At 38.0% G+C, this 13,675-nt stretch overlaps 1 protein-coding gene across 1 annotated transcript in view; it reads right to left on the bottom strand.

Moving 5' to 3' along the window:
* Positions 1–10,812: 10,812 nt before the first annotated feature.
* The window catches only part of LOC103390069 (tenascin-like), a 43,490-nt gene continuing 40,627 nt past the window's right edge, over positions 10,813–13,675 (bottom strand). Inside the window, exons 26-29 of the mRNA XM_025062373.1 lie at positions 13,403–13,533; positions 13,076–13,208; positions 11,045–11,195; positions 10,813–10,909 (exon numbers count right to left, since the gene is read on the bottom strand). Of these exons, the coding sequence (XP_024918141.1) occupies positions 11,149–11,195; positions 13,076–13,208; positions 13,403–13,533 (311 nt within the window). The 3' untranslated portion in view covers positions 10,813–10,909; positions 11,045–11,148. The remainder of the gene's footprint in view (positions 10,910–11,044; positions 11,196–13,075; positions 13,209–13,402; positions 13,534–13,675) is intronic.

Consider the following 13,675-nt stretch of genomic DNA (forward strand, 5'->3'; position numbering starts at 1 on the left):
CATGCAAGAAAAAAAAAAACTCCAGTACAGCTTTGAGAAAGTTTACACCAGGGAGAGCTTCCTGTGTAAAAACGTGTCAAATTCCTAAGCAGACTCATACAGTGGTACAGTAAAGTAAAGGGTTGTACTGTGTACTGTAGTGTTCAATTGAAAAAGTACTTGTTGGATAACTGAAACAAATGATAAGGCGGAAAAAGGAGGAAGCTACTATCGGCACATTTCTATATATACATATGAACTGTTATATAACAACATTTATTATTAGGACTGGCCAGGCATAAAATAGTACAATACAGCGCTTTTATAGATAGCTGTCACCAGTGGAACAATCCTCTGTGGTACTTATCAGACGAGGACACCTTGTTGAAATGACAGCTGATCAAATCTTTGTTTAGCTATCACAACACAGTCGGGGATTTATAGACATTTCAAATGTCAAAGGCCACGGGGGCCGCGACCTCTGGGTTTGAATGCCTGGAGATTCATTGTGATGCTAATCCTGTTTCATCCAGTTGGACCTTAAAATAAACCCAGCGCTCTGCAGAATGAGCTCTAATCCCCATCAGCGAGCCTGTGTGCTCCTGTTCTGAGCCGGCATGTTATGTCATACTCACAGCTCCAGAGCTAAAACCATCATTTAACGAGGGCAGGTAACGGACGAGAGTTACCGGGAGATTTCCAGAGATGATTTCCAGAGATGTTTTTTTCCGAAATATGCGGCACAGACAAAACAACCGAGGGCCCGTTATAAGAGCATAAATGTGAGGGAGCTGTTGGATCATCCTTCCTCAATGGGGCTACAGTGTAGAGTGGGAAAAAAATCAACACTATGAAAATATCCTGCAGGCTGTAGTTTCTTTTCTTAGCTCATGGTATTTTAATAACTGACAGACCATAGTCTAAATATACAGTAGGTGGATGTTTATGTCGCCACCTGAGGAAGACCAGATGCTGAAGATAAAATCTGGGAGGTTAACCTGAGGCTCAAATATAAATAACTGTTAAACTGCAAAACTATATATACATAAATATATATATATATGTACTAGAATGTATATATAGAGCTGTGAATTCATATATAGAACTGCTAAATTGCTAAACCATATACAGTATATGCATATATATATTTATATATAATAGAATGTATCTAAAGAACAGTGAATATATATATATATAGAACTGCTAAATTGCTAAACTATATATATAGATATATTTATGAATACTAGAATGTATATCTTGAACTGTGAATATATATATAAAGAACCGCTAAACTGCTAACCTATATATATATATATAAATATACTGTATATATACTGTATATACGGTTTAGCAGTTCTCGCACTGAAGCCTAAATATTAAAAAAGTACAGACATATGTACTGCTTCTTACAGACATATAAACCTTAATCTTAAACCTTTAAACAAATGCGTCAAGTGAAGCCAAATGACCTTAAGTATGAACGTGAGAGAAAATAAAAAAGCTTTTAAGCAGTGAAATCATCACACTGACTTATTGACAGTAGCAGCCGACCTTGACACTGATAAACTATAAAATTCAAAAGTGCTCTATAAAAAGGTAAACAGACGAACGGTCGGATCGACACATACATCTGCTATACCTACTATTATTTGTCTTTACCTTTGTCTTTTACCGTGTGCCTTAAATAATACTGTGACCAACAATACCTGGCTGAAATACAACCCCAAACTACGACAGAGATTGCACTAGATAAATTTTTTTTTTTTTAAAAAAACAAACAAATGTATTTACTTCTGTCCTCCTTCTATAAACTTCATCACTCAGCCCAGCCCTGGTATTATTTTGCATATTGTACCTTAATCTGGTTTTTTCTGTTGTTCTTGATGAAATTTTCTTTTTATCAATAAAATAAACCCAAGTGCTTGTACAGCACTCGCATAATAACGTGGATTAAACAGCGTACAACAAATGTCTTTTTTGTCTTTAAACCACCACAAAGAACCTGCTCAACTTCATAAGAAGATGAATGTTGTTAGCAACGGCTCTATGGCGCTTCAAAAAACGAAAAACGCTCAAACACCAGATGTCGGCCTGATAAGCTAAAGGAATCGGGGCTGTGACGACGGCGGCGTGTGGAAGAAGCTTGAGCTGCCACTAGGTGAAGTTCATCGTACAATCCTCTTAGGCTGAGGTCCAACTGCACTTACATCTCCGGTGATCTAATCAAATGTGTTTTACTTTAATGCCCTCCATGTAAAGCAAATGATTGTGCAACGAGGATTATAAGATCTCCACGTTTGGACTAAAAAAAGAAAGTGTATAAAAGTTATCCAGAGCAGAGTGGCTCCAGAGTTGTGGTCAGCTCTGATCAGACGTCAGTCCACAGTGTAGTTACTCTGCTTTGTTCCACATAGCATCATATCTATAGGTTGGATCAGCTCCTCAGTGATTACCTAAATGAGCTGTGTTGGTAATCTATAAAGTGGGGTTCCATTAAGAGAAGATCACTCATCTCAACCTCACATGTTCTTATAGAACCGCAGCGACTTGTGCGATTCTCGCCTGTTCTGCAAAACGTTAAATTTAACGGCATTTAATGGTTTTGTCCATTGTGGAGCCCGCAGATGTCCAGAGATAATCACAATGATTAACAGCTGTAATAGGTTTATTTCCCTCAATGCCGGCTGGTACGTATGTGACTCTATAGGATGCCCATAAAAACACCAGGCTTTAATGCACTGGAAAAAAGAGTCATAAAATATCTTTTACTGCACCACTTTAAACTGACTCTGGATAAATGACATAAATGGCTTAATGCAGTCCTACGAAGCTACGCCCGCTATGATTTATTGACACCATACGATGAATCTTTCAGCACTCTTCTATTTGCCAAATTATTAATTAGGAAAATGTGTCTTTACAGACATTAAAGGCACAGTTGAGGGATTTATATATGTCACTGTTTAACGTCACCAGCACTGGAATTAGGAACCAGCCTGAGGTAATGAATCATTGTATTTAAAGTAAATACTTTAAAAAATTAATATATATATATATAGATAGATAGATATATATATGGAGAAAACTGAGTCTCGTTCTGAATCAAATCTACTTCTAGCCCCCACTAGAGTTCTTCTAATTGACATGCATTTAAAAAACCAGGGCTTTTAAATGTAACACATGAACCCAGGTTAATTAATTTGTGGAATTAAGGCCACAGAAAATTACAGGTAGTGATATAGTTTGTGTACAAATCTAAATAAAATGTAAATAATATCTGTTTTTTATAATAGGGCCACATGTTTTCACTGATTGTAGCATTTTAGAATTTACTTTAGCGTGTGCTTTAAGGAGGTGAACAAACTCACAACTACACAGTCCACATCCAGGCCTGGTTTGAATATAGGGGGCGATGCTGTCCTCCCAGCTCAGCTGTTCTGTTGCACCAATGACATTTTAAATCTGCAGAGATCAAGGGATGAATAATTATTTTATGTCCATACAGCAACCCTGCTATGTGATATCACAGCTCAGTGGGTGTGTGTGTGCGTGTGTGCTGTTCACTGCAGAGTAGAACATTTAATGATATTAGCAGGATTTAATGACGTATGACTGAAGCACCTGATGCTGTGGCTTATATTTATCGACAGCTGGAGCTCAGATGGCGGGAACTTTAAATTCAAACATAGAGATTTTCACCCCAGTGGAATTCAGTGTAGGAGCAACCAAGAACACTAGGCCTCGTTTAAATGAAATATTTTACATTAATTGTTCACAGATTAAACTTCTGACCATGTGCTTTTGATAACCATTCCATTCCATAATTGCATAGCGGCCTATCAACACCATGGAAAAGACTGTAGGTCTGCAGACCATCTGAGATCTGTTTACAACCTGTGCTTAATGTGTTCCATCACAGGAGGCTCTGACCAATCACAGTCACTTGCTGTCTGTCTTTTTCCTCGCGCACACCAGTCCACTGGGTGAAAAATATTTTTACAGGAAATTATTAGTTATTATTTTTTCTGAATTTTAACCTTGTGTTAACCTTGTACCTTGTATTTTTATTCATTTTTGCAAAGCTTTTATTTTTGAAGACTTCCTTTTGGTTCATGGTGGACTTACACAAAAATAGCCTTTTTTTCTGAATTTTAATGTTTACAATTATATATGTTATAGTTTTTAGTAATTTTAGTAAATTTTTAATAATTACTATTTATACATATACTGTATATGTAAGTCTATGAATATATATGTAACTCAGCCTGAAGTCAAACCTAAAGTGTATGTTTTGTGACCTATTTTTCTCCAGTGTGGAGCATAAATTTAAAATCTGCAGCTGAAAGACGCAGGGCTCCATACAAAAAGCACATAATTAAAGCATCATTATTATACCATTAGCTCCTCTGAAGCCCATGCTACATACATGAATACACTCAGCAGACAGAAGCATCAGACAGAGCATGGTATGACCTATTTTCAATTACATATGTCTAAGTGCAGTGGAAAGTAAAGAGCGCGGTGCACTGACAGGGCTGTGGCAGATGATTTAGATCCACGTTCGTACAGCGCCAGAGACCCTGCTCCGAGCCCAGAGCCAATTTAAATATAGCACAGGCTCTTGGGGAAAAAAAAAAAAAAGTTTCCTTGAAAATCGTGATTAACGACTAGCCTGCATGTTTCTGTGGGGCGGCGTGGAGTGACTAATGCAAACAAGTTTTCTTAGGCAACACTGTAACTGCTCAGCGTATGGAAATCATATTTGATTTTGGCTTCTTTTTGACCTCATTAAGAAGAGAAAAAAAGTATTACATGTCTTCTGGTTCACAGCAATGAGACAAATAACATAGACATGTGAAAAATGCTGAAAAATGCATCTTTAACACCACAGAGAGCAGACTGTTGCAGAGACAGAGTTTGGTTGCATCAGCAGGAGAGAGTTGGCGGTGCAAAGCTGAGGCAGCTCTCTAGGCAAACAGTGATATAACACTGTGTAAACACAGCAAGGATCACAATGTGCAGCAACATCATGACAGTTCAAAGAAACTTGGCTCATTTTGGTTCATATTCAGACAAGTCCCCATTGAACCGCTGCCCAGAATTTTATTTTATTTTTCCTTTTGACCAGGAAGATCTCACAGCGACGAACAGAAAACAAACAATGGGTAAAAAGGTTGCAGAAGTTCTCAGGCAGAGTGGTTTTTTTATATTTGAAAAGTCTGTCTGATTTTAACAAGCTGTTAATGTTGTGAAGAGAACGTGTCGAGTCTCCAACAGGTTTTCTCATTATATCTTTTTCAGGCTGTTTTATTTAATCAGGTTTTTTTTTCCCTGCAAACTTAAAAAACATCAAATATGTTTTAGTTCTAAGACAGCAAAAAGAGGGCAGCACGTGAGGTGAAAAACATCCTTGGACGAAAGAAGGAAAATAAAAACATAAATCACTGCCTTCAACATTTCATTCACCAAACGCCGACGTGCTGACACAACTGGATAAATGGATTGTGAGGAACTGTTAACTGATTGTTGAATGTTTTCACTCAAGGTTTGACAGCAATTCTCGACAGGTTCTACAAGACGACAAATGACAAAAATTCACCAACTTTACGAAGCTTAGTTTTAGGATAAAGGTTCGCAAAGTCCTTTTGACGTTTTTCAGTAGAAATACTCTTGCAGTTATTTTTCTGTTTGATCCATCAATACATAGAAAAAAATGTTGATTTATAACGATTAATCATTTTAAAAGTTGGAAAAGTGAGAAATGAACATTTTGTTCACAACACCCAGATGTTCAATCAATTTTTTTTGGGAGCGGGGTGCAGATTTAGGGGGGAGGTTGAATAATCTTTGCAAAGACTGAGCCTTGGGAAGAAACTCCTTTTGTTCTCAACACTAATCTGATTTAAAAAAAACCTCCTGAAAATGACATTCAGACAGTTTATCTTAGCAGCTGCAGATAAACCCTGCAGCAACATGTTTATCTTTTTGAAACAACATGTTTCAAAAACCCTCAAACCTCTGAGGAAATCGGTCACTGATAAATAAATACAATGACAAATGCCACATTCTCACAGAACCAAACTCTAAACCCATCACTGTATCACCACGGTTGGTTGTCTAAGGACAAACGCCAGACGGGTGCTTTCCAAAACACTGGGCAGTGAGATCACCACAAGGATTTTTATTGGTGTCAGTGTGAAGCCTTTACAAGAAGACTGGACTCATGACCTACGGGTCCTTATTTAGAAACATCTCAGGGCGAAATCAGATCCTGGCAATATGCATAGGTGCGAATCCACGGCAAGTTATTTCTTCGTCTCAAACTTCATGTGGAAAAGTCCCCACTGCCAGCCAGACAACTTCGAGAGTCTCGTCAATCCTCCCTGCATTCCTCATTGTCATTTTCAAACATAACCTTTAAAAAGACTCCAGCGCCTGACGCTGGTCCCCAGAACACGTTAAGGAAATACTGAGAAAACCAAAGCTTGCAAACTCAGTCTCTGGCCTGACTCTGCTTCACATGCGCGGGAGCTGAAATGTAGCCATTAAAGTGTGAGGCTGCAAAACAAACAGAGCGAGGTGCAAAGAGGACATAGAAGTTGCCCCAGATTGTCCAGAAGAGAGACTCACATGCCTGAGGTTGAAAGACAGAGATGAACTCTGGTTCAACTAAAAAGCCAACTGGGAAATTAGGGCAGTCACACAGATTCTTTTTTTTCCTCCAGATAATCTCATTTGAAAGGGATTGCAAAGCCGCACGTCTGCATGGGTTCGTGGAACCGATGGATTAAATGACGAAAATGTAATGATTTTGGAAAAAAAAAAAAGCTTCAGCTTGCAAGTTGGGAAAGAGAGATAAATCAGATCCCAGAGAAGCAATATTGAGTCAGACGTGTTCATATCATCATATGCACTTTTTAAGTCAAGACTAATTGATTGGTCCTTTAATATTGGACCAGTGAATGTATTGATAATATGAAGAATGTTTCTTTAAAACACATTGAATGATTTCTGAATCAGATCAACTTAAATGAAATTAAGGATTTCTGTAGTATTAGCGTCAGCTGCTAACTCCGCTAACTCTTTGAGGGCTTTAATACAGCGCTTCCCCACATTTCTTTGGCTCTTCAGTGTGGTTGACACCAGGAAGAGAGAGAAAACAGCCCACAATCATCGCAGATGGAGAGACCGCGCAAACTTCATACAGATTAACTTACAATCGATCCAGTGAATCAATGATAATAAATGACATTCCAGTGTCAACGCTCACGTTGCTAATTTTAAAATCTGTCTCTGAAACAATCTGAATGATTTCCCTCTATAATCCAGTGTTGCTGTCCTCCAGATTATTCTTATCATTCTTAAGTCTAGCTGTTTTTTTTTCTTCTTTAAATTGATTTTTTTCTTGGTCTGCAATCTCAGTGTCCAATCACTGACAGGCTGCTGTTGACCAACCTTTAATCCCAGTTTGGCAGTTACTTCCTCCAGTCTCACTTTGGACTTAGATATAATGTTGTCTGGAGATATGATGTTGTTTATACCTTGTGTGTATATATATATATATATTTTTTTTTTTTTTTTTTCGGTTTTTTTGTTTTATCAGTCTCTTGTTCTGTCAGCAACACTTGGTTTGACCTCATTCTTTCATTTTCACCGCGGTGCTTTCACGAGCGTCAACTCAAACCCTAAACTGAATAAATACAAAAGATAAACATCACTTTATCTTTCATCATTTCATGTCAGTTCAAAGCTTTAGGACGTCCCTGAGCTGACGCTTACATCACTAGTCTGTGGTACAGCTCATTAAGCAGGTCACATCTTAGGTGTTAAGTGTTTTTTTTATTTTTTTTTTTTATTTATTATATTTTGAAAATATGTATATTCTGTCCTAATCTGTTATGGTGCAAATTTTTTCTGTTCAGTTCAATTTTATTTAAAAAAAATAAGCCAAAAAGAAAAATAATTTTCCCCCAATTTCAAATTGATAGTGAACATACTTGATGGACAATAACTGATAAAAACGTATTTTTAAGGTAGTCTTAAAGTATTATAAAAGTGCTGCAATAGTATTCTAAACACAGCCACATCATGTGAGGTGTTTGTGAAGAGTTTAAAGTCCGTTCTTTAGTACTTTAGTGAAAAAAAAAATAAAAATATATATATATATATATATATTTAAACATTACAGAGAAGTTTTTAAATGTGAGAAGAACTAAAACGAGCATTTCACACAGGTGACCGTTGTTTATTTATACATTTCTACACGATAAAGATTCATCAATATTTAGAATTCTTTATCTCTTATTCATACTCTGAGCACATCCTACTCAACCGCTATCAAGAATAAACACTGCCACCTGCTGGACAACAAAATATGCCCTGCAGCAAACACGCATCAAATTTCATCAAGGTAGACCTCCAAGGATTATTTGAATATATTCCGGGCATTCAAAATTAAAATAGTTGTAAACTGAGCTATTCGTTTATTTTAATTATTTTTATTGGTACATTTAAATTTTTTACATTCATTGTGATTTACACAGATTCCAAAAATAATTTTACTGAAGGTTTAAAGGCAAAATCAATTGCACATTTTGTACTAATTTGTGATGGAATTAAAGTTTGTAAACTTTCAAGAATGTAAAACCAATATTGTTAATCTTAATCTTATACTTTTTACATGAATTCATCTTTAATTTCTGCTTTATCACAGACTGCACTGAACAGTTGAACTAAACAGTTCTTTCAAAGACACTGGAAATGTTTCACATTTTAAATAATTATTACCAGTCAATGAGAAAAAAAGTTAACTTCCTGAATTCAATAGCTCTTAGTAACATGAAGGACATGGCCGGATGTCCGCTGACTATGTGCCTTTGACATTCCTTGGATCATTGGTTCCATTTTGTGATTATATCTGATTTCAAAAGAAACCCTGCTGTTTGACACATATTTCTACGTTGATTCGTACGTAAACAAACAGCTAAACAACCCTGAAACCAAACACAGACATATCATCGCTCACACATTGGAACCCGCTACTGAAAAATGATTGTTTAGTTCTTTGGTGTGATGCAGGGCAGTGTGAAGAATGGTCACCGTAACTGCCTCGGTGTGTGAATAATTTAGACCAGAGGAAACACAAGAGTTCATGACTGAAGAGGAAGGAGGTACGAGGGTGGGGGAGGGTGTGTGTGTGTGTGTGTGTGTGTGTGTGTGGTTACACTTCTATGATCGTTTTTTTCTGCTTTCAAAGTTCCTGAAGTTGGACGGTCTAATCTTCATCTCTGCAAATTCAATCGAGTGTTCGTGGCCCTTCCAGTGGAACCAGTTGATTCCCTGTGGAAAAGAAAAGGAAAACCCAACACAAATCAGAGGAAAACTGATCTGTTTCTGTCAACATCACAAAAAGCCTTCGATTCAACAACACAGTAGACGGTCTGCTGTGCAGTTCAGATGAGCTTCTGTTAACGTAGTGGAAATACAAAGTGAAGAGACGTCAACACTGAGTCAGAGTCACGGAGAAGTTGGCCTTTTTCAATGGAGTATAAAAGTGGGATGGAATTCTAAATTAAATTAACAGATTATTATTTGACCTGAATTATGGGTTCGAGAAGAGGAAAATTCACTACAGTCCATCAGTGCTGGCATAGGAGAAGAAGAAAATATTTAAAAAAAAGATCAAATAAATGAAAAAATGTATTACAATAAAATACAATATATCGCTTATATTGTAATCTACTTTTCCAGAATGTTTGATTTTATCAGATTTAAAACCATTTGCTCCCCAACTGAAATAAAAATAATAAAAAAAATCTTGAAGCCAAGACATCTTGTCAGATTTCTTGGCTTTGTTGACCCATCACTGCTTTAATTAGTTATGATTCAAGTGTAACATTTTTGCAGATAAAAGGTGGTCCTACCTTACTGTGGCTGGTGTCCCCATATTTCCCCATCAGGTTGACACGGTGACAGTTTTTATACCAAAAAGCTCCTTTATACGACAGGGCGCAGTTGGTGACAGCGATGTCATTATCATTGTCATAGGTGGAGAAGGGGCGCCCCTGGTGGTATATCAGGGAGTCACCTGAGGGACATACAGTGTACAGAGATCAGTGACTCAACTCAACTGTAATTATCGTAGAATGAAACAAAAAAATAGAAATAAAAAAACTTAGAAGTTTATGGTGCTGAGGCGGAATAGACAAGAATTAGTTCTACGTGTTGTGTAAAATGTTGTCTATGGGGATCAAATCTTCAACTAAACTTTAGATTATTATTTTATATTGATATTTTTGGAAAAGTTAAACATAATAAACAAATATTCACAGAAATAAAACTGCAGCCAATGTTACATTAACTTTATGAAAAACCCCAAATATAATCTAAAAGATCAATAGATAGACAGTGTTCTACTGTTGTATGTTCCAGGAGCAGCATTAGTTTTCTTTTAATTATTGTCACATTGTTGAAGGGAGTCTGTATCAAACAAGTGGCTCTTCATATTACCGCCATACTCTGGAAGTAGCTCTCAGTTTCAGTAAGGTTGGTGACCCCTGCCCTTGGAGATGTGAGCCAACCCACCTGCTGTTCCACTGTACCCTCCTATGTAGAGTTTGTAGCGTGTTCTCGGCTCTGCGATGGTGAACTTGTCATACTGAGCGTAGGCCAAGTCGCCCTGGTCTCTCAGGTCGACCCGTAGTTCGTAATGACCTGAAGATGTGATTTTATGGAGGTTGGACAGACCTGTAACCCAGATGTCACAGACCTGAGTCAGTAGTGAGAGGAGGGACATGAAATAAAGGACTTAAAAAAAAAGACTTGTCTTCTTACCCAGCCAAAACTCATCATTCATGTTACCAAATCCAGCAGTGTAGTTCTTCCAGTTCCGGTAGAATTCCAGCTTTCCATTCTGGCGTCTGAGGAAAATCTGAGAAGTTTTGAGTTTGATGAGTCACAGCAGCTTCACAAACAATTCAGATGAATAATGTGCCACAGGCTCTGTGATTGTATTTGAACAAATGACTATCATACACAGGTGGCCAGCAGGTGGCGTCTCTCTTACCAGCCATCCTCCACCATCTGTGGTCATGTCACAGTAAACCTGGAGCGACTGGCCGTCTTCTCCTCCCACATAGATTTTGTACAGACCAGAAGTCTTCTCTCCATTCAGCAGGAGCTAACCCAAGTCCGAGGTCGTCGAAACAGCTTCCCAGCTGAAAAAGAAGTTATCTGGATTTTTCACACCTCAGCACACACAGTTGTTTCATCTTCATCTTGGTCATATGAAGAATGCATTAGGCCAGGCAGTGCATCATGAGGTAAAAAGGGTATTGGAAAGAAATGTGAGCATGGAGGGAACGAAGGAGGGAAATTAGAAGGTTTTCCACGGCAGCTGTTTGGTGCAGCTTCAGGTTTAATGTGAAGGGGGAAAATAATGACAGGTGAAAAGACTGGAATATTAAATCAGCGATGTGCGAGAAGAAGTGGAACTGGGCTCTTGACACCACAATGTCCTCTAAAAGACATAATGTGTAAAAAAAATACTTTTAATTCTGATGCATTTAACCTAGAGGTCAGAGGTTACCAAAGTGGAAAAGTATAAAATGTATAGACGTTAACTTCTATTATACACTCTATGTCAATCGTGCTGTAAATTATAAACTTTTCCAGTAAGAATGGCTTAATACAACCTCTTCATATCCAATACTGCAACCTGGAGTATCTGCCAACACCAATATTAATCCAATACCTTCCTCACTCCTCCAGCATGCTAGGGGCTGCGGTCACTGAGGAGATAGTGTCTGTGGTCACGGTATGTTGCGCCAAGTATATGCGTTTGAGCTAAGATATCAGATCGGACGAGCTATAGTTATTTTTTTATGTATGTGCTGGAAAGTATTGACCAATATTAGACCGATACTAACCCTAGTATGGAGCCATCCCTAAGTCTGCTGAGGTGAATCTTCAGTGAATGCAAAATTTTTGTTTATTCGAACCAGGAACAGTCTGGTTACAACAGTAAATCAAGGCAAGTAACTTCAGAGGTTAATTGAATTTCTTAAATTATTTACTATTTCAATCACCATTTTAAAATTCTTTATCAATAGTATGTGGTTTAATTTATATTCATATTAAAGTGCAATAGTGAGTAAAGCAGGGAGGATGACGGAACACGAGGGTTCAACAGCTGCTGCCTGGTTGTAAATGTTTTGTTTCAGATTTGTTCAAAGAAATTTAGACATAGACAACTGGACTGTCTTAGTTTCCTGAAGTCTCCTCTCCTCTGGTATTCAGTTTTGTTCAAAGAAATTTAGACATAGACAGAGTCTTAGTTTCCTGAAGTCTCTTCTCCTCTGGTATTCAGCCTGGTATTTAACCTCTGAAAAATTAGTTGAGAAAGAATCCACGTCAACCTGATGAAACCATCAGTCAACAGAGGAGTCGACTCTTACTGACTGTAACACTGTAACTTTCAGCCTCTCACAGTGTCGTACTGTGGCCACCGCCTCCCCTCCAGGAAACTAAGCCTTATTCTCAGAACCTACAGACAGACTCCACGTGAAACCAACAACCCCCTCCTCCTGTCACACCTTGACCCTGGTGAACAGTCTGGGTGTGGTCACGTTCTTTGTTTTACGATAACAACTTTTCAGGTATTTAACTCTGAAGACAAATAACAGACATTTTCCACCTTGGAACCTAGAAAGACACGCTGAAAATGTGTGGTTTTTTTTAAAAATTTCCACATCTTAAAGCTACAGAACTATTTGGAAGCTGAATAATTGTGTCTGTTAAGTTAGTGTATAATAATTATGTGAAAGTTTATTATTATATAATTTTTGCATCTATGGGAAAACAAGTGACTAAGAAACATATCAATTTAATAATTAATTAACTTGAATTTTATTGATGCCATATTTGTGAAATTCTGGTGTTAACAGCAGATCCACTGCAACAGGCTGCCCCCTACAGGCACCAAGTATGTGGTTCCTCTGGGTATCTATCCCAGGACTCTCTTCTCTCTGATGCAGTTGGATAACCGCTACACTATGGAACCGATTGTATCAGTGGTGTTTGATGTTGTCATTCTTACTGGTCGTGAAGACAGTGGCTACAGATCCACTCTTCTGGGCTCCAGCCACGGCCTGCAGTCTCACACTGTACTCTGTGGAACCAGTTAGCTGAGCAATGCTGTAGGACGAGGCTGTTGGGCTTAGCACCACTTCCTGAGCACACACACGCACACACAAGAACCAATACATTTATTTGAAGAGAAAAGGAGTTTAAAGTATTATCATATATTTTTAAATAAATATTGTACCTAAAATATCTCAAAGGTAACTCTACATATAAATAAAATATTCTAGCTTCTCAGAAATTCCCTGGATCATGAAGATACTTTCACTGTCGTCAATCGTACCCTGATGACACCGTCGGCAGAAGAGAAGGTCAGAGTGTAACCAGTGACGGCAGCTTGCGGAGGTTTCCAGGTTAGAGTTGCACTGTCCGTTTGAATGTGTGTGACCTTCAGTTCACGAGGAGGGTCCACATCTGTGAAGACACATAAAGGCCCCCCTTTACTCTACGCCACCATAACAGCTGCATGTACTGCAGCTTCTGCCAACACACAAACAATCTTTTGTTGCCTTTGAATTTCACTTTTTCAATCCTGCATTGATTTGGTGGCGCTATA

This window comes from Cynoglossus semilaevis, chromosome 14 (genome assembly GCF_000523025.1).
Source record: "Cynoglossus semilaevis isolate Cse_v1.0 chromosome 14, Cse_v1.0, whole genome shotgun sequence".
In the NCBI taxonomy this organism is placed as follows: Eukaryota; Metazoa; Chordata; class Actinopteri; order Pleuronectiformes; family Cynoglossidae; genus Cynoglossus; species Cynoglossus semilaevis.